General features: G+C 43.8%; 2 protein-coding genes across 6 annotated transcripts in view; both read left to right on the forward strand.

Moving 5' to 3' along the window:
• The window catches only part of LOC110508635 (solute carrier family 22 member 23), a 55777-nt gene extending 42369 nt beyond the window's left edge, over window positions 1-13408 (forward strand). For 3 of the 5 annotated variants that reach the window (XM_036966130.2, XM_090225517.1, XM_090225516.1), the window contains exons 6-10: window positions 3382-3484; window positions 4453-4691; window positions 5370-5402; window positions 7302-7425; window positions 8585-13408. In XM_036966130.2, coding sequence (XP_036822025.2) covers window positions 3382-3484; window positions 4453-4691; window positions 5370-5402; window positions 7302-7425; window positions 8585-10217 — 2132 coding nt within the window. In that variant the 3' untranslated portion in view covers window positions 10218-13408. Of the gene's footprint in view, window positions 1-3381; window positions 3485-4452; window positions 4692-5369; window positions 5403-7301; window positions 7426-8005; window positions 8135-8584 lie in introns of those variants that run through there. The other 2 variants (XR_016492852.1, XM_090225518.1) reach the window with 2 other exon arrangements.
• A 632-nt stretch (window positions 13409-14040) lies between these two features.
• On the forward strand, window positions 14041-20565 carry LOC110508636 (tubulin beta-2A chain). The gene is made up of 4 exons (XM_021589297.3): window positions 14041-14547; window positions 14999-15107; window positions 16658-16768; window positions 19109-20565. Exons 1-4 carry the CDS (start codon window positions 14491-14493, stop codon window positions 20200-20202), a joined length of 1371 nt encoding a protein of 456 aa, XP_021444972.1. The 5' UTR covers window positions 14041-14490; the 3' UTR covers window positions 20203-20565.
• The last annotated feature ends 125 nt before the right edge of the window (window positions 20566-20690 follow it).

A 20690-nucleotide genomic window follows, 5' to 3' on the forward strand; every position in this document is an offset into this window, starting at 1 on the left:
GAGATCATGTACGACTCTGAGACATCACTACAGGAACCTGGATGGAGCAAGGGTGTGTGCAGAGAGAAGTTGCACTGCGATCCTATGAGATCCAAACGGAGCATGGATCACAACTGAGACGAAACAGAGTGGATCTAAGGCTTCAGCCATTCACTCAAGGGACTGAGGATCTGGAGGATACTGCTGAAGCGTCAAATGCCTTTAGAAATGGACAATTCAGTCAGAACACCCTGACTGACAATGAACGCTGTCCAACTGTTTCAGGAAGCACTTCAGCAGAACGACCAAAAAGGACTGTCAAGAGTCCCTGAAAGGCTTATTGAGAATTGCTTTTAAAAAATGTAAAAAGGGGCACCTGGACTGAATGTTTTGTTTGTGAAAAGAAATAGAGCCACAATAGAGTATTGTTGGACAGACTATATTTAGTTGGGGAAAAAAATACATCAGAAATATGTTCATTGCCTTTTAAGTGATGAGAGCAATGTAAAAAAAAATATTGGGGGAAAGAAATGTGTGTTCTTGAAAATTGCGTGTTATGCAGGTTGAGTAAACAAATGTGATGTGACGTGTAGTTACAGAGAAAAGTAGTTTTCTGTTTAAAGGAAGGAAGATGTGTTATGTGTTAATAACATTTAGACTACGTCACCCAGCAAGCTATGCGGGTGGTGGGGGGGTGGTATATGTTCATTAAAAGAAGTTAAACCTATTTATACAAGGAACAGACATAACATCCCCAGCTCCCTAAGCTTCTCAACACATAGAACCCCCCCCCCCATAATGCTCTGCAGCACAACCCCAATTAAACGGACTAGATTAATTCTCTGATCCTAATCCTATGATTGGATGGACAACATATCACTTCATACTGCAAAAGCTTTGATTGGTTGGAGGTTGTCCTACAGAACTGGTCATAATTACCATGTAGGTCTATGCCAGGGGGTGAGGTCTATGCCAGGGGGTGAGGCCTACGAGCCTCCTTGGTTTTATATTAAGTCAATGTAGCCAGATGAGAATGTAAGCTAGCTGTCCTCTGGCTACACCATGGTGCTACCCCAGTGAGTGCTGTTGAAGTTACCATAGACCTTCATTGATAAAATAGTGTGTTTTAATCAATTATTTGGTGACATTAGTATAGTTTTATCTAAAAAGACTAACTTTGTTTCATTATTTTTATTGATATTACATATCAATGAGGAGGATGGTTCTCTCCTTCCTCCTCTGAGGAGCCTGCACTGATTTTGTATTTGTTTACTTATTTATATGTACTGTGTGTGTGTGTGTATATATATTTTTAGTTTACAGGACACCTACTCATTCTTTTTATTTTTACGATTGTCTACATGGTAGAATAATAGTGGAGACATCAAAACTATGAAATCACACATGGAATCATGTAATAATGAAAATATATTTGAGATTCTTCAAAGTAGCCAGTCTTTGCCTTGGTGAAAGCTTTGCACACACTTGGCATTCTCTCAACCAGTTTCACCTGGAATGCTTTTCCAACAGACTTGAAGGAGTTCCCACACATGCTGAGCACTTTTTGGCTGCATTTCTTTGACTCTACAGTCCAACTTATCCCAAACCATCTCAATTGGTTTGAGGTTGGGTGATTGTGGAGGCCAGGTCATCTGATGCAGCACTCCATCACTCTCCTTGGTCAAATAGCCTTCAGATCATTGTCCTGTTGAAAAACAAATGATAGTCCCACTAAGCCCAAACCAGATGGAATGGTGTATCGCTGCAGAATGTTGTGGTAGCCACCATCTCACCACCTCCTCCATGCTTCACGGTGGGAAGCACATGCGGAGATCATCCGTTCACCTACTGTGAGTCTCACAAATACACGGTGGTGGTTGGAAACAAAAATCTCAAATTTGGACTCATCAGACCAAAGGACAGATTTCCACCAGTCTAATGTCCATTGCTTGTGTTTCTTGGCCCAAGCAAGTCTCTTCTTCTTATTGGTGTCCTTTAGGAGTTGTTTCTTTGCAGCAATTTGACCATTAAGGCCCGATTCACGCAGTCTCCTCTGAACAGTTGATGTTTCTGTTACTTGGACTCTGAAGCATTTATTTGGGCTGTAATTTCTGAGGCTGGTAACTCTAATGAACGTATCCTCTGCAGCAGAGGTAACTCAGGGTCTTCCATTCCTGTGGTGGTCCTCATGAGAGCCAGTTTCATCATAGCGCTTGATGGTTTTTGCGACTGCACTCGAAGAAAGGTTCAAAGTTCTTAAACATTTTTACTGGTTGACTGACCTCCATGTCTTAAGGTATTGATAGACTGTTTCTCTTCACTTTTTATTTGAGCTGTTCTTGCCATAATATGGACTTGGTCTTTTACCAAATAGGGCTATCTTCTGTATACCAACCCTACCTTGTAACAGCACAACTGATTGGCTCAAATGCATTTAGAAGGAAAGAATTCCACAAATGTACTTTTAACAAGGAACATCTGTTAATTGAAATGCATTCCAGGTGACTACCTCATGAAGCTGGTTAAGAGAAAGTCAAGAGTGCAAAGCTGTCACCAAGGTGAAGGAAGGGTGGTTACTTTGGAAGAATCTTAAATATAAAATATATTTTGATCGAACACTTTTTTTGGGGGGGGTTACTACATGATTCCATATGTGTTATTTCTTTCTATGATGTAGAAAATAGTTAAAGAAAAACCTTGAATGAGTAGGTGTGTCCAAACTTTTGACTGGTACGGTATGTTTTATATTCTATTATACAGGGCACATTTTGAAAAGAGACCTAGGTGTCATATCTTCCCTGTCCAAATAAAGATTAGATAACACACACATTATGTAGCCTATTGAATGTAACATAACTAACCCCTGAAAAGGGCCTGCCGTTTGTGGGCCAATTTTATGCAAGGGATTATGGCTGTGCCGCTAGGCCAGAGGATGACTTCAGAGCTCCATGATTGTATAGAGAGCAACTTTGAGTAAAAACTTGGAATGTTGCCCGTCACGTGCATACATGTATGTGTGTGTGTGCACATGACCAAAGCGGAAGTTTGTTTTCATAGCAACACCTCGTACTTCCAAACATCCATGCCCCATGCTATGATCTGCGCTGTCCTGGGGCATTGTCTTCTGAAAACATTCCTCTTTCAATTGTGCATTCACTCACTTGTTCCTCCCCCTCCCCACTCACTCTTTCCCCCTGTCATTCCTGTTTTCTAACAGAGATAAGTGATGAAATGTCTTGGTATGAATCAGTTTGCAGCTGAAGGTGTCCTTTGTCTCTTAGTCCTTAGTCTCTTATCCTCCTTAGTCTCGTATCCTCAGATGAAGCCCTTTCGTTGGCTGTGTACAGCCTGTAGATGAGTGCATTGTGGTCATATTTACCTGATTTCTCTACGCTGTTTCAGAGTTGCAGAAAGCTCTTCAGAAGAAGCCCAAAAAGACATGTATTGTGAAGATGGTGGGGACAAGGAACCTGTGGAAAAACATTGTGGTCCTCTGCGTGAACTCGTAAGTATCTTTGTTTGTGTGTGTGTGTGTGTGTTAATGTGTGAGTTTATGTAGTATTGTGTGCGTGTGTCCATGATGCAGCTGCCAGTCCGACGACTCTGGGTGTTTAAGTGATACTTCTGGATTTTGGCAATGAGGCCCCTTGTCTACTTCCCCAGAGTCAGATGAACTTGTGGATAACATGTTTGACTCTGCGTTCAGTTTGAAGGAAGTTTCTCACTTCCATTTGCACAATTGCTATAGCGCAATGACTTGGAAGTCTATGGGAACAGCTAGCATAACAGCTAGCATGCTGGCTGTTCCTGTAGACTTCCAGTCATTGTGGTAACACTCGTTAGCATTGGCTCCTGAAACTACCTATAAACCGGTGTGCCGTGATTATGAGACTATTGACCTGTCAGCTCGATGCAGTGGCCGTCTGCTTTTAGCAGGCCTGTCTGTCTATCCATCAGTCTGTCCATCCCTCGGTCTTCCTGTCTCTGTGCTGTTTGCAGTCCTGCCTCTGTCCATTTGTCTGTCCGCCGGTTTTTCTGTCCATTGGCCTTCAGAACAAGCTTCACCTCTCCTCACTCACGTAACCCAGTCATTTGTAGACAGCAGACTTAGACACAGCCCAGGCTATTTCAGTGCACAGTGTCCCTAGCTGTAGTCTGACCATACATTTTTCATGAGCTGTGTTCTTATGAGAGAACTGGAGACGAGCAAGAGGGTTTGTGTGCTTTTACTTTTGTTTCATAGAAATACTTTCCTCTTTTTTATTTTTTTTCCTTCATCTGAACTCTGTCTGAACTCATATGGTCTTTCTTTGTCCTCTCTCCCAACATCCCTCTTTCTTTCTCTGTCCTCTGTACACTCATCTCCTTACTTCTTTCTCCCTCTCTTGCACTACCCCACACCCATTATCCCTGTTTTCATTATTTCTCTTTCTTGATACCCTTTTCTCTCTCGCTCTCTCTCGCTATATCCAGACTGACGGGCTATGGGATCCACCATTGCTTTGCCCGCAGTATGATGGACCACCACGAGACCCACGAGTCCACCATGTTCCACAACTTCTACGCTGACTACTACACCATGGCGGGCATCGCAGTGGCATCATGCATTGCACTGTGCCCGGCAGTGTCCCTGATGGGGAGGAGGGGTGGCCTGCTCATGTTCATGATAATCACTGCACTGGCATCACTGCTGCAGCTAGGCCTGCTCAACTGTGAGTAGCCTACAGTATAATACGCAATGGTATAGTGCACACACACACACAGCTGCCTCTTCCTATACGCCAACTATGCACTGCGTGTAGGGCCCCGTGGCCACTAGGAGGCCCCTGACCAAAAAAACATTTTTTTCTGTTGAGTTAGAAAAGTAGAATCTACATTTTGAAACTTTGGTAGTGGATCAGTAGTTTTCCTCTTATGTCAGCTAACATTGCTATGTAAGGTAGTCTAGCCAGCTGGTAGGCCTAATCGTCATTACTGACGGCCGAGCACGCAGGTCATGTGCTCAGGGGGCCCTGACCTCCTGGGGGTGGAGGTGAAATAGTCTTTATAGTTAGCTACTGTATAGTTGTTTTGATGATAATGTTTGAATGTAGGTCTGTGGGAGGTGGCCTCTTTACTGTGTAACAAGGACGGATGTTGTCCGAAATCTGACAGTACCTAGTCCTTTTTTTTTTAAAGAGTTACAAATGTTGAGGGAACATATATTTAACCTAGACCTACAAAATACACCTTGAGATCATTCAAACAGCAAACATATTGTCTTGTTATTGCTATGGTGTAACCAGTGTGTGTTTTGTGACTGGAAGTGTGTGTGTGTGTGTGTGTGTGTGATCATTTGACTATATATTAACCTGTTTCTGTTTTCCTCTCTCTCCCTATGGCTCCTATAGTACTGGGGAAATACAGTGTACATCTGAATATAGGTACAGTACAACCATCAATTTCTCTCCTCTTCATTCTTGTGGGAACTCGGCCCATATTTCCCTGGTTGCAGTTGCTCTACCCTAGACCCTTAACTAATCAATAGCCCATCATTCTGGATCTTAACTGTTTACTCCATTTATAATCCGCTTACTGGAAATACTGCAACTGCTCGATTTTAAAAACCAACAACAAGGTCCTAGGCAGATGAGAGAATTCCACAATAAATGGATAACCAATCTACTGTCTTAAATGTGGTTCAAGCTGTTAGAAACACATTATGATCGCTGGCTAGCTGCAGATGTCTTAACGTGATTTATTTGATGTGATTAGACAAAGACTGGAGGAACTCTGACATTTGTGTAAGATTGGAGGACACTAAGAAAATGTCAGTGTTCCAACATAGTAGCAGAAAGACAAGGGTGCTTTGCGGTGTGTTTTGTTGTGCAATGGGGGTGGTTTAAAGCAAAGGTTGGTATTTCACCATCACTGCGACCTAAATACTGTGACTTGTCCTATCTCTCCCCTTCTCCCAATCACTCCCACTCTCCCACCCACTCCCTAAGAACAACAAACTCAAACTCATTGCAGAGTTCAGTCGGATCCCGTTAGAGCAAACCATGGCGTGTCGTTTCTGTTTGCCGACTATGAGTGACAGTTCAAACACAGGCACCATGGGGCTCAGAATGCCCGTAGGCATCGAGGAATAAATACGTCTCTCAAGGACAAGCTAGCTGCATTCTGTTTACTGCATAAACACACGTTCAGATCCAGCCTGCTTGTCCTTCACAGTGAAACATTACAGCTAACACATGGAACCAGCAGTAGGCTAGTCGTGCAACTTGGTAGTACTACAGTCCATTATAACAAATAAACCTGATGTTGACTGTGTAATAACCACACTACTGCATGGTATTATAGTACGTTATATGGTTCATTAGAACTTTTTTTTGATCTTGCCTGTTCATGTAACTTCTTGCAACTATTAGAAGTCTTCCTGTCTGTGTTTCACTTCCTGATCCTTGCTTTGTTCTGATGATCCTCTCTGTTTGGCTCGGTCTCATTGACCCTAGCTAACCTAAGTAGCCTCTAGCCCTCTTCTTCCCCTGTGTGTTTATCTAGCTCCTCTCTTCTTTCTGTTCTCTCCATCCCTAGTCCTCCACCTGGCAGCAGAATTAGCTTGGCCTGTTGTCTGACAGCCAGAGGATTAGAGAGGAGCAGCAAACTGATCTGAGTTCTGCCTCAGATTATCCGCTTAGGGCAACTTAAACATGTCTCCTTCAGCAACAAACTCATCCGAGACCAGTTTCAGGTGCTCTTCTGGCAACTTCAAACATGTCTCGTTCAGCAACAAACTGATACTGAGACCACTTTCAGATGATCGTCTTGTCAATTTTGAACATGTCTCGTTCAGCAGCACCGTGTGAGTTAGTTCTAGGATTGTTTTGCTGCTGTTTAGCTGAGGATCAGACAGATCAACGTCAGGGTAATCCTTCATGGCTAGTTTAGTTAAATGGATAACATGGTCAGGGTGATGGACAACATACAGGATGCTCAACAACACAGACTCATGGGAATTATGTAACAGTCTAAGTACATTTAATAGGCTCATCTTACTACTTTAATAACAACCTGCTCTTTGAGAATGTATTAGATACTGTTCCTCAGTGCACGGAGCCTTCTAATATGAGAATCATTCATTCAGGGTTAGATATAGTATTTTTCTTTTTGAGTTAATCTCCCCTTTTCTACAGTGCATTAGAATGTATTCTCTCTGTATGCTGGCTGGATAATTGTTATGTTTGCTTTGTTGGTATGCAGAGTACTCGGATACACAAATCTCAACTTAATAGTGAGTCGTGTTTAATGGCTGACTCGTATGTTGCCGTCTGTCTGTACAGAGCGCTCGGATACGCTGAATAAGAACTTCTCCATCGCCTTCTCCATCATCGGCATGTTCTCCTCCCACGCTGTCAGCAACTTGAGCATCTTCTTCTGCGCTGAGATCACGCCCACCGTCATCAGGTAAGCTCACCCACGCGCTGGGAACGGACCACTGGAGCGTACCACAGAGAGGGGCAGAGGGATAGGTTTCAGAGGGGGCTGTCAGTCAGGATATGTGCAGGCCAGGGTTGAGGAGAAAGCTTAATGGAAATCAAAAACAGGGTTCCATTTTCTTCCCCTTTTATTCAGAGATGGGTCAGGTCAAGTGTCTGGTTAATTTTATAACATTTTACAGAACATTCACTCTGTCAAGCTATGAAAAACATACGGTATACACATCTGGAATTGGAGAAAGATAAAGAGGTGTGGAATTTGAAGGTTGCTGTCATCATGTTGTGTGAAGGGAAAATACCCTGTTTTATGATGCGCACTATCATAATGGAAAGTAGTCGCAGTCTTCGATCTCAATAGAGAGGTTCATGATTCAGTGTCTCTGACCTGCCAGGATATCACCAGAATATTACTACCCTGCTATAAGCACTTACAATGAGTGTGTGTGATCATGGATCTCTTGTTATATGCACAACCATAATAAAGGTGGTGTTCAATATCCCTATTTTTTATATTATTATTAATTTATTTAACCTTTTTATTTTGACAGGGAGTCATGCCGAGACCGAGGTCTCTTTCACAGATCAGCCTGGTTTTGAATTAGCCTTTCCCTCTCTTGACAAACTGACACAGCTTTGGATCATCATCATCATCATGATGCTGTGTTGTGTTATGTAAGGTATGGTGCACTGTGCTGCCTGAAGAGTGACTGTGGATCGCCACCTGGTGGCCAGTCACAGAGCAGACAGGAGAGAAATGAGGCTACTGCCTTGGCAGGCAGGATGCTGTTACATGGTATTGCAGCAGTCTCTGCTGCTGTGGGCGTAAAATGGCAAGGACATGTCAATAACACAGACCACGTGTGTCTGCATAAGGACATGAGAATAGTAGGGGCTGGAATGTGGAATGTGCTATTGAATGTGAACATAAAAGAAAGCATTGAAATGGAATGGAATGTAACAAAGCAGAACATTGCACTGGAAATGGCAGAGGTTGCAGGGCACACCTTTTCTACAGGATGGATATGGTTTAAAGACGGTGGGTCTTGGAGGTTGGTTTGGGATCGGGTGTAGTCATGTTCTTCAGAGATAGTGACTTCCTAACTGATGGTCCTTGTCTCTCTCCGTAGGGGTGGGGGTCTGGGCCTGGTGCTCGCCAGCGCTGGCTTCGGCATGCTGACCGCCCCCATCATGGAACTCCACAACCAGAAGGGCTACTTCCTTCACCACATCATCTTCGCCTGTTGCACCCTCATCTGCATCATCTGCATTCTCCTCCTCCCCGAGACGCGCTACCAGCCCCTGCCCGAGACCCTGGCCGACGGGGAGTGTTACACCCGCCAGCCCCTGCTGCCCCCCAGGAGGCCTGGCGAACAGCGCCTCCTCCTGGCCCAGGTGGAGAGCAACAGGGACTACACCCGGGTCCATGACACGCCGCTGCACGAGGCGGCCGCCACCGCCGTCTCCACAATGGAGTTCACGGCGTCCTCCGCTGTTGACCGCGCAGCACCATCGGTTATTGATATTTCGGCGCCCTCCGCTAGGACGTTAATGTCACACCAGCATGAGTCTGATGGCAAATCCACTGAAGACTCCACTGATATACCCCTCATTAATTCTGTTGCCCCTTCATCCACTTTCAATGTTGATGATGAGACAGCTCCCTCCCCTACTAAAGACATTACCACTGACCCCCTCACAGAAGATACCCATACATCCATCTTGGTCAACACCATTTCCCCTGTCACTGAAACTCTTCCCATCTCTTTATTGGAATCAACCATTCCGCCAGTACTTGATTCAACCCCTACCTCCGCATTGTACCCTTCCACACCTAGTTCCGTAGTGGATCCTTCCACTCCACCTGTTATAGAATCCACCCCCACTTCATTGGATGCTCCAGAAGTAATTGAAATTCCCCCTACCTCCACATCGGACTCTCCCCCTGTCATAGAAACCACCCCTACATTGGACTCTACCACTCCCCCTGTCATAGAAACCACCCCTACATTGGACTCTACCACTCCCCCTGTCATAGAAACCACCCCTACATTGGACTCTACCACTCCCCCTGTCATAGAAACCACCCCTACATTGGACTCTGCCACTCCCCCTGTACTTGACCTTCTACCCCCCTCTCCAACACCCTCCCCTGGTCCTGTCATCAGTGACATTTTTCTCCCTCCCCCCATGGCGGACTGTACGACTCCTATTGATTCTGCTGACCACATAACCACAGACCCGATCATATACTCTCTAGATGACAAACTCTCCACTCCTCCTCCCCCTACATCCGGCTGTACCATTCCCCTTCTCATAGACTCTGTCCATACTCCAGAGTTGGACTCTTCATCCCCATGTGTTAATAATGTTATTGTTTCTCCCACTTACCCTATCGTAGCTCATTCCCCTGTTCATCCCCCCATCCGCCCACTACCACCACCACCCAATGACTCAGGTCATATCCCCACAACAGTGGACTCTTCCATTCCCCCTGTCATGGACACTGTTCACAGCCCCACTGTGGACTCTACCACTCACCCCATCACAGACATTGTTCAACCCCTTTCATTGGACTCTACCATTCCGCTTGTCATAGACTCTCAGGACCCCAACGTAACAGACTCTGAGACCACAGAGGCGGCCACCGCTTCCACAATAATGGACTGTACCATCTCCTCCCCCATAGACTCGGGAATCCTCCCTATAATGGACTGTACTATCTCAGAAAACCGCGTCATCAACGGGGTGGCGTCGTCATGATCCAAGGCTCTACCTCTGGAACAAGGAGGTGTGCCACTCCCTCGTGGAGGAAGAAGCCCTGGACATCCAGGTCACATGTATGGAGTCACTAACTGGCTGATCAGGCCTCAGACATTTTGGCTGCTCTGTAGGGAGAATGCCAGTGACCGACAGGAGAGGCAACAGCTTGATATGGGGACGAGTGTATCTCTGACACCTTTTACTGGGAACAGCCAGAAAACAGGACAGGAGGACCGTGCTGCGATGACAATAATGAGTGGTTACTCTGCCACAGTGCGGAACTGTAAATAACTGACATCATCAGCGTTTTACATAGTTGTTGTTGGAGGAATCTGTATGTGTCATTTTAGACTGAGATACTGCCAGCCAAAACTCCCTTTGACTTCCTCTGACACTTTATCCCAATGCTTAGTTGGAGATGCTATACATACCACTAAAACCATTTTACTGTACATTTGCCTCAATTGCAGACTTAGATGTACGCCCAATGTGTTTGATGTACATTTGCCTTATGTAGAAAAAAAAAAACTTTAAGAATACAATGCAGAATTTTGAATGTCAACAGTGCCAGATATCTAAACCGAGTTTAGTCACCCAATTGTTTTTGTTTGTCAGAAACTGAATGGAATCTGTGTAGGGAAAAGAGCAATTTGCCAAATATGAAAAAAAAACAAAAAAAGGGCAATAAGTTTTGCCCCAAGTATTGGAGGTGTTTTAATGTATGATGCAATGCGTTAAAAAATGACAAGAGAAACATCTGAAGACTTCAGTCCTTGGTGTTATACAAGCATGGGTGTATGAGAAGGTACTAGAGAGAGAATGTCGCGAACTGAAGAGACATGTTCATACGTTTATTAGGACTATGAACTGTTTGTGTCGAGAGAAGGAGAGCTTTACCGGTGACGTGGTAGAAGTGAGAGGTCTGTTGGTCCTTTAGGACTATGTTGTGCTTGTTGACGTTGCGGCCCTGTAAGTGAAACATTTGAGAATTTACAGACTATATCAAATGTTTCATGGGACATTTTGTTTCCACTCTTAAAAAAAAATGTGAATGAATTGTACTGTAGGCAATTGGATCTTGTTAATGTGATACTCTAGGTCAAAATGCGTAGTTTGTTGTTGTGCTACTGATGTTGCGCTTGATCACAAAAACAAAAAAAAATATTGCCATTATTTCACAAGGGGGGGGGGGGGGAGGGGGGGTGTCCTTAGTGTATAAAGATAGGCGGCACTGTTAACATTATTTGTGTGAATGTAAGTGGCACTTTAATCTTCGCTACGGGGACTGAGCATGTAAACAAAAATGTGAACTTTTCCATGAAACAAAGAGGTGATGTTCAAATGTTACCTAAAAAATCACAAGAGCTATCTCTGAAATGGACACATGAATGACAAAAGGATTTTGTCTTCATTACAAATACATCTGTCATTGCCACCATCTTGTGTGTGTTTTCTACATGTAATTAGCATATTTGGTGACGTAAAAATATTTGAAGGTTATTTCCCAAATAATATACCAGAAATATTTCAACTTCACCAAAGTATGCAAAATGTATATTTGTGATATTGACTCAAATTCTGTTGCATTTTGAAATGTAGGCTTATCCCTCTTTTTTTTCTCTTTTCTTTCTTTTTTTTTACTTCAAAACTTAACTACCATTTACTTGAATTACTTTCATTGTAATCAATACAGACATGATAGCGAAATGTTGTCGTCATTATTGGAAAAGCTACAACAAATGTCTCTGATTATTTTAATTAAAACCAAAATATATGAAGAGCTTTCTTTTTCTTTGAAAAACCCAAATGTCTAGTGTCAACGTCATGTTTTACCAACGTGTGTGAATGACTGACTATTGACAATAGTACATACCGGGAAAACAAAATGGTGGCTGTCAGTTCACTGCATCAGATTGTGTTGTTAGGCCACTGTTTTACAAATACAACATCACTTGTTGTGATGTAGAGCTTCTTTCTTTTCAAACATCTTTGACATATTGTCCTTTTCAAATGCCATGGAGTCCTGTCTTTTACAGTGTGTTTAATATATATTTAAAATGGAAAATACTTTGGTCACCTCCAAAGCCATTGTATCATGCAATAGCAGCCACTGATCACTCAACTGTGCACTAATCATAAAGTAGTCATCACAACACACACTGTCATGTAGTTCTGTGGATAAAAAAAATTACTATGTAAATACTAAAAGTGTAACGACCTACTTTCCGTATATTCTCTGGTTATTTCCTGGTAAATAAGCACACTGTTAAAGAAGATATACTTGTTGCTGTGGTCTTCATTCCTAATACTACATACACCTTGTTTGGAAAATTCAAGCGCGGTAGAGAAAGGATATGTGAATCAAGTAAAACTTCATTACACCCCTGTATGAGCCTCTTAGCTTCTTTTAACATCTAATAGACCTCACGGCTCAAACCATAATGTATCCTGTACTCCCGTCAAGTCAGATTAGTACATTTGGTTAGCTGTGATGTGAGGACGGTGTTACTAACGCACGATAGTCTATTGACACTGGAACAACAGAGGTCAATCGTACAAATGTTAAGAGTATATTGTCTGCAGCTGTAGCAATACTTCTCACCCCACATTTATTGAACTGCAGCCGCTCTTGTCTTAAAATGTCACAATACAACACATTACAACCTTACATTACAGTCTCCGATTTCATATGTGACAGCATCGTCCGCACCAGCGATGGTGTATGCTTGGTCAGAAGTATAATGACACATTCTATTTCTATGGGTAGAGTGGGGTGAATGGCTTGGAAAGTGGCTACACTAAAACAGTACAAGTAGATGGACAATATAATACATTGAGTATACAGTGGTAAAGAAAATGCATTTGGAGATGGAAAAGCAGACTGATATGTAAACTAACTTTGATTTGCTGTGCATTGATAGATTGTGCTGTGATACAGTGGTCTGGAAATGGTTCTCAACTGATCAAATGGCTCCCTCATCCTAAATTGTCCCTACTGCAGGCAAACTATCTTGCGGAAATGAGAAATAATCCTGATATAACAGTTTCTGTTTTTGCATGATTTGAATGAATGAATGAATGTAAAAACATGGATTTTACCAGTTTAATTTTCCCTTTTTTGTTTTAACTTGAATAATGCATTTGTATATAAGCCATACGTGTCGTAATAAACTTCACTATTTATTGATCAATGATGCATTCTGGGTCTTGGTTGAGTTAATTGGTCTGCAGACAATTTTCAAGCCGCCTCTTGAATCTTGACGTGTTTTTGTGCAAGGTTCTTGTTTTCTGTTTGTTTTTTACCACTTGATGATGTCCTCTCTAACCCAAGATAATGACAAGGACATAAAGTGTGTCAATTCTGTATGTAATGGATCAGTTGTCAATATTCACATTCTTAATGAATTGTGGATTCATGTTGGTGTACTGCTGTGCTGGAAAGTCATCCCCTAAATATGATTCAGTAATTTAGTTATATTGATTAGCACTTCACAATAACATTTGATACACATTTTTTTATGTCAGCAATACAATTTGATTTGATCTTTATATTTTAAGGCCATACTAGCTAACCAAAATAACTCATGCTGCCAATAGATTTTTCAGCTTGGAATACTCTGATTTTAACCACTTCCTGTTGTATGATGTCATACAATGAAGCAATACATGGCGAACGTGCTCCTAGGTGAAGGCTTGTCCTGTCTCTGATAAACAAGTGATTAATAAGAACAAATAAGTAACCTGTCTTTGATGGGAACATTGTGGACGGTATAGTTGCAAAGCTCCAAACTGACCTCTATTGGACAAAATGCAGGTTACACCTGAAGCAGATTCAGGACTGCGAGGTACATGGACAATGCCTTGGTTATATTGAAAGGGGGCGTATTTATCGACAATTTGGCTGTATTTCCTTAACTTGTAAACTAACAGCTAGGCCTATGCGCCACGTATTAGATTAAAAGTGCTTGGCAACACCCCGCATTTTGGCCCGGGACAGGGTGATGTCATGGAGAGTGATGCAGCAGGATCCTCATCCCGTCCACTGCATCAAACCGGTGCCCGCTGATAGGCTGGTGCACACATTTGGGATGCAGCACAGGTGTGACGTCACCCAATCAGCATCAACATGATGAGTCTCCCTTGGTTTACCGATCGCCATAAGAATGTAACAACTGCTGAGAGGCGAGAAACACAGTGGTCGCAACCAGGTTGAGGGCACTGTTGTTAGTTGAGACAAAAGGCTGCTATCTGCGTGCACCCAAAAGGCATCATCATGAGGGAGATTGTTCATATCCAGGCCGGGCAATGTGGAAACCAGATTGGTGCGAAGGTAGGTGTTATGTGTATATTTGTCTAGACGCAGATGTTATTATAGAGCAATCATTTTTTTTGTTAGATGTTTACAATTTTGTCCCAACATGAATCGCACTACATTTTCCAAGAGAACAAAATCAGCCATGCAGTATTTTGGGGTCATGTTTTTGGACGAATGTCTCGTGGAAATTAGTGTTTCATTTATTGACAACTATAAGATGCCATTAGGTTGATTATGGGTGTGTTGCTTTTGGACTTGGGCTAGGAGCCAAAGGGTCTGCAGTGGTGTCGCGCACCTGCGGGGCTGGCGCGTCATGCTGTCGCCAAAAGGAGCTGCGCCATAGCGATAGACTACGCACAACGGCCGTCCAGTACTTTTCCATGTCTTGATCAGGTTATAGCCAGATCTCTTAGGTCAAACTATAAAGCATCACGTTTGAATTACCTATTCTCTGTCCCATTTTTAGTTCTGGGAGGTGATAAGTGACGAACATGGCATCGACCCCACCGGCAGTTACCAAGGTGACAGTGACCTGCAGCTGGAGAGGATTAACGTTTACTACAATGAAGCATCAGGTAAATACATCTCAATTTACTATCTAGATTGGTCTTTAAGTAATATCTGCATGCATCTAAACAACAGGTCTAAGAAAATAATCAACCATAAACTGAGTGTACAAAACATTACAAGCACCAGCTCTTTCCATGACTGACAAGGTGAAAGCTGTGATCCCTTATTTAAGTCACTTGTTAAATCCACGTCAATCGGTGTAGATGAACAGGAAGAGACAGGTTAAAGAAGGATTTTTAAGTCTTGAGACAGCTTAGACATTGATTGTGTGTGTGTGTGTGTGTGTGCCTTTCAAAGGGTGAATGAGCAAGACAACATATTTAAGTGCCTTTGAATATTTAAGTGCTTTTTGGTAGTAGGTGCCAGGCGCACTGATTTGAGTGTGTCAAAAACGGCAGCGCTGCTGGGTTTTCACGCTCAACAGTTTCCTATGTGTGTATCAAGAATGGTCCACCACCCAAAGGACATCCAGCCAACTTGACACAACTATGGGAAGCATTAGAGTCAACATGGGCCAGCAATCCCTGTGAAACGTTTTTGACACCTTGTAAAGTCCATGCCCTAACAAATTGTGTCCGTTCTTAAGAAAAAGGGGGTGCACCTCAATATTAGGAAGGTGTTCCTAATGTTTTGTACACTGTGTGCTTTGGCCTTGCCCTAAATAAACTCAGAATAAAAACTATATTCCCTGGTGATGAAAATTGCAGACGTTTTTTGACTTGCAAACTCATGCACTGTAGGCCAAATTTTAAATTGAGAATGTGACATTGTGACCATAATATCTGTCTGGGTGCAGTGGGCCCTGTGGCAGGGCAGGGGAAATGAGGACAGCAGCAGGGACCTGTCAATCTCTCTCCCTCCCGGTCTCTCTCTTTCTCTCCCTGTATCACCTCTTTCTCTGCAGCATCATCTCTCTCTCCCTCTCTTTCTCTCTCTGGCTCTCTCTCCGTCTCTTAAGAGCCCGTCGCGGAGGGGTGGCATGTATATATCTGCAGTGAGTGCAGTCTCTGTAAAACCAACCCAACCCTAACGCTTGCCTTCTGTCTGCGTTGGTCTGATTTTGTATTTTTATTGCCCAGGCATTTGAAGGTCATGGCCATGCAGAATCCCAACCTTTGTCTCTGTCTCTCTCTCATACGGAACAGTCAGTCTCCTATGGCAAACCAGCCAGACTGCAGATTCTGGGGCCTATAGTAGCCTACATGTCCTGTAGTTAGCAACGATGCAATGCTAACAACTATTGACCTCTTGTTAACGTGGCTCTGATTGAATATCTACTCATAGAGAAATGCGCATAGCAGCATGATAAGATGATATGACGATAAGAGAGAAAATGTGTCATGTCTACTGGGAGATGCCATCTTGGTCTGAATGAATTCAGCTTAGCTCAGCCTCCTTGGACTGGAGCTAGCAGTTTTTCTGTGCTGCAGTCTGCAAGGGAGGCTGAGTGAGTGAGTGAGTGAGTGAGTGAGTGAGTGAGTGAGAGAAAGCGAGAGGGAGAACCCATCCTCCTTCCCTCCCTAAACCTGATGTCCCTGCCTCTCCTCCCCCACAGGTAACAAGTTTGTCCCCCGGGCCATCCTGGTGGATCTGGAGCCAGGCACCATGGACTCGGTCCGCTCAGGGCCCTTCGGCCAGCTCTTCAGACCAGACAACTTTGTCTTTGGTGAGTAGTGGTTATCCAACCGGGTTCCAGATTGTTTTATGCTATCTTGCCCAGCCTGGTCCCAGATCTGTCTGTGCTGTCTTGCCCAATGGGTCATCGTCATGTCCTGTCAGCACTTCCATCCTCAACCCACAGCATGTCACGTCTGTGTCAGCATCCACTGTCATCTCCTCTGAAGCCAAGCTTAGTTTAACTTTGACATAGATAGACGGTGTGTTCAGTGTGCAACTTCTCTGCAACAGCTCAGCAATGTACCAGGAAGGGAATGCAATGGTTGGCGAGCGGTTGTGTCAGGCACAGACAGCTAGCATGGTGCAGCAGAAAACAGGGCATAGACTGCTACTGTTGCAGTGCCCATCAAGATGGGGATATAGCGTTAAATCAAATCCACCCACGACACCTTGCCAATTCTACTGCATAAAGGATAGTAAGGCTACATTCCACATCCTATTGTATATGCAGACTTCTACACTATAATATTTTAGATCATGGTAATGGTACTCTTGATCATGCTCAATTAAGCTGTTATTATCCACTGTAATTGTCCACTCTTAACAAACTGGAATTGTCTCTCTCAATGGAAACTGACAAATAATATTCCCGGTGCATTTGCTTGTTAACTGACTTTTCATGCTAACTGATGTGTATTGATACAGTTGAAGTCGGAAGAGTACATACACTTAGGTTGGAGTCATTAAAACTTGTTTTTCAACCACTCCACAAATTGTTAACAAACTATAGTTTTGGCAAGTCGGTTAGGACATCTATTTTGTGCATGACATAAGTCATTTTTCCAATAATTGTTTACAGACAGATTATTTCACTTATAATTCACTGTATCACAATTCCAGTGGGTCAGAAGTTTACCTACATCAAGTTGACCGTGCCTTTACACAGCTTGGAAAATTCCCGAAAATGATGTCATAGCTTTAGAAGCTTCTGATAGGCGATTTGACATCATTTGATTCAATTGGAGGTGTACCTGTGGATGTATTTCAAGACCTACCTTCAAACTCAGTGCCTCTTTGCTTGACATCATGGGAAAATCCAAAGAAATCAGCCAAGACCTCAGAAAAAAAATTGTAGACCTCCACAAGTCTGGTTCATCCTTGGGAGCAATTTCCAAATGCCTGAAGGTACCACGTTCATCTGTACAAACAATAGTACGCAAGTATAAACACCATGGGACCACGCAGCCGTCATACCACTCAGGAAGGAGACACGTTCTGTCTCCTAGAGATGAACGTACTTTGGTGCGAGAAGTGCAAATCAATCCCAGAACAACAGCAAAGGACCTTGTGAAGATGCTGGAGGAAACGGGTACAAAAGTATCTTTATCCACAGTAAAATGAGTCCTATATCGACATAACCTGAAAGGCCGCTCAGCAAGGAAGAAGCCACTGCTACAAAACCGCCATAAAAAAGCCAGACTACGGTTTGCAACTGCACATGGGAAAAATATTGTACTGTTTGGAGAAATGTCCTCTGGTCTGATGAAACCAAAGTAGAACTGTTTGTCCATAATGACCATTGTTATGTTTGGAGGAAAAGGGGGGGGATGCTTGCAAGCCGAAGAACACCATCCCAACCGTGAAGGGCAGCATGTTGTGTGTGTGTGTGCTTTGCTGCAGGAGGGACTGGTGCGCTTCACAAAATAGATAGTTTTCCTTTCTCATGATGCCATGTGGATATAGTGAAGCAACATCTCAAGACATCAGTCAGGAAGTTAAAGCTTGGTTGCAAATGGGTCTTCCGAATGGACAATATACCCCAAGCATACTTCCAAAGTTGTGGCAAAATGGCTTAAGGACAACAAAGTCAAGGTATTGGAGTGGCCATCACAAAGCCCTAACCTCAATCCTATAGAACATTTGTGGGCAGAACTGAAAAAGTGTGTGAGCAAGGAGGCCTACAAACCTGACTCAGTTACACCAGTTCTGTCAGGAGGAATGGGCTAAAATGTACCCAACTTATTATGGGAAGCTTGTGGAAGGCTACCCAAAACGTTTGACCAAAGTTAAGCAATTTAAAGGCAATGCTACAGAATACTAATTGAGTGTATGTAAACTTTTGACCAACTTGGAATGTGATGAAAGAAATAAAAGCTGAAATAAATCATTCTCTCTACTATTATTCTGACATTTCACATTCTAAAAATAAACTAACTGACCTAAGATGGGGAATTTTTTATAGGATTAAATGTCAGGAATTGTGGAATTGTGGAGTTTTTTAAAAATGTATTTGGCTAAGGTGTAAGTAAACTTCTGACTTCAACTGTAGATGTGTATTAGCACACAAAGGTGCGATGTCTCTAACACAGGTTCACCATGGGTCTTTCAGGTCAGAGTGGAGCTGGTAACAACTGGGCTAAAGGCCACTACACAGAGGGAGCCGAGCTGGTCGACTCTGTCCTGGACGTAGTCAGGAAGGAGTCTGAGAACTGTGACTGCCTCCAGGGCTTCCAGCTTACCCACTCCCTGGGAGGGGGCACCGGCTCTGGCATGGGCACCCTGCTCATCAGCAAGATCCGCGAGGAGTACCCCGACCGCATCATGAACACCTTCAGCGTCATGCCCTCACCCAAGGTGTCAGACACTGTGGTGGAGCCCTACAATGCCACCCTGTCAGTCCACCAGCTGGTGGAGAACACAGATGAGACCTTCAGCATCGACAACGAGGCTCTCTACGACATCTGCTTCCGTACCCTCAAACTCACCACGCCCACCTACGGAGATCTCAACCACCTGGTGTCGGCCACCATGAGCGGGGTTACCACCTGCCTGCGCTTCCCTGGTCAGCTTAACGCTGACCTCCGCAAGCTGGCTGTTAACATGGTGCCCTTCCCCCGCCTGCATTTCTTCATGCCCGGCTTCGCCCCTCTAACCAGCAGGGGGAGCCAGCAGTACCGTGCCCTCTCCGTGCCCGAGCTCACACAGCAGATGTTTGACGCAAAGAACATGATGGCCGCCTGCGACCCTCGCCACGGCCGCTACCTCACCGTGGCCGCCATCTTCCGCGGGCGTATGTCCATGAAGGAGGTGGATGAGCAGATGCTGAGTGTGCAGAACAAGAACAGCAGCTACTTCGTAGAATGGATCCCCAACAACGTGAAGACGGCCGTCTGCGACATCCCGCCCCGCGGCCTCAAGATGTCTGCCACCTTCATCGGCAACAGCACGGCCATCCAGGAGCTGTTCAGGAGGATCTCTGAGCAGTTCACCGCCATGTTCCGCCGTAAGGCCTTCCTTCACTGGTACACCGGAGAGGGTATGGACGAGATGGAGTTTACAGAAGCTGAGAGCAACATGAACGACCTGGTGTCTGAGTACCAGCAGTACCAGGACGCCACCGCTGACGAGATTGGCGAGTACGAAGAAGACGAGCTGGAGGATGAGGAGCAGGATGTCCAGCAGCACCATGATGTCCGCCACTGAGGGATGCCGGGTAGAAGCAGCACAGCAGTCTGTATGTTATATCCACCAGTCATTTTAAATTATCGATAGTTATGGAAGGATAGAGGCGCAGATGAGTTATCGTCGCGTCAAGATATATTATAGCTGTTTAGCCTGAAAACTACTACTAGTGCATTATCATTGTTTCGATTGTCTTGAAGACCATAAGTGATATTAGAAACATAACAATTATGTGAGTATTTTAAATGACGTCATTGGTTTTCCAATTCATGCTGTATCAATGTCAATAAAACAACAATACAGTATTGTCAAAAACCGAGGTTTTTTAACATTTACCTCAGAATACATTCTTTGTCGTGAAATAAAATGGTGCTGTCCTATGAATATCTGTAGGCTTTTTTTCATGGGAGTGCTAATCGTATTCAGCAGGTGAGATACAATGAACACTCCAGACTTGGAGTAGGTGTAACCAAAATTCAGTAACTCAGTTCTCCATGCTGTAATGATGA

This window comes from Oncorhynchus mykiss, chromosome 28 (assembly GCF_057628025.1).
Source record: "Oncorhynchus mykiss isolate SJ-2025 chromosome 28, ASM5762802v1, whole genome shotgun sequence".
In the NCBI taxonomy this organism is placed as follows: Eukaryota; Metazoa; Chordata; class Actinopteri; order Salmoniformes; family Salmonidae; genus Oncorhynchus; species Oncorhynchus mykiss.

Coding starts and splice junctions, on each gene's coding strand:
- LOC110508636 (XM_021589297.3), top strand. CDS start 14,491: ATGAGGGAGATTGTTCATATCCAGGCCGGGCAATGTGGAAACCAGATT. Junction 14,548..14,998: donor GAAACCAGATTGGTGCGAAG/GTAGGTGTTATG, acceptor TCCCATTTTTAG/TTCTGGGAGGTGATAAGTGA. Junction 15,108..16,657: donor TTACTACAATGAAGCATCAG/GTAAATACATCT, acceptor CCTCCCCCACAG/GTAACAAGTTTGTCCCCCGG.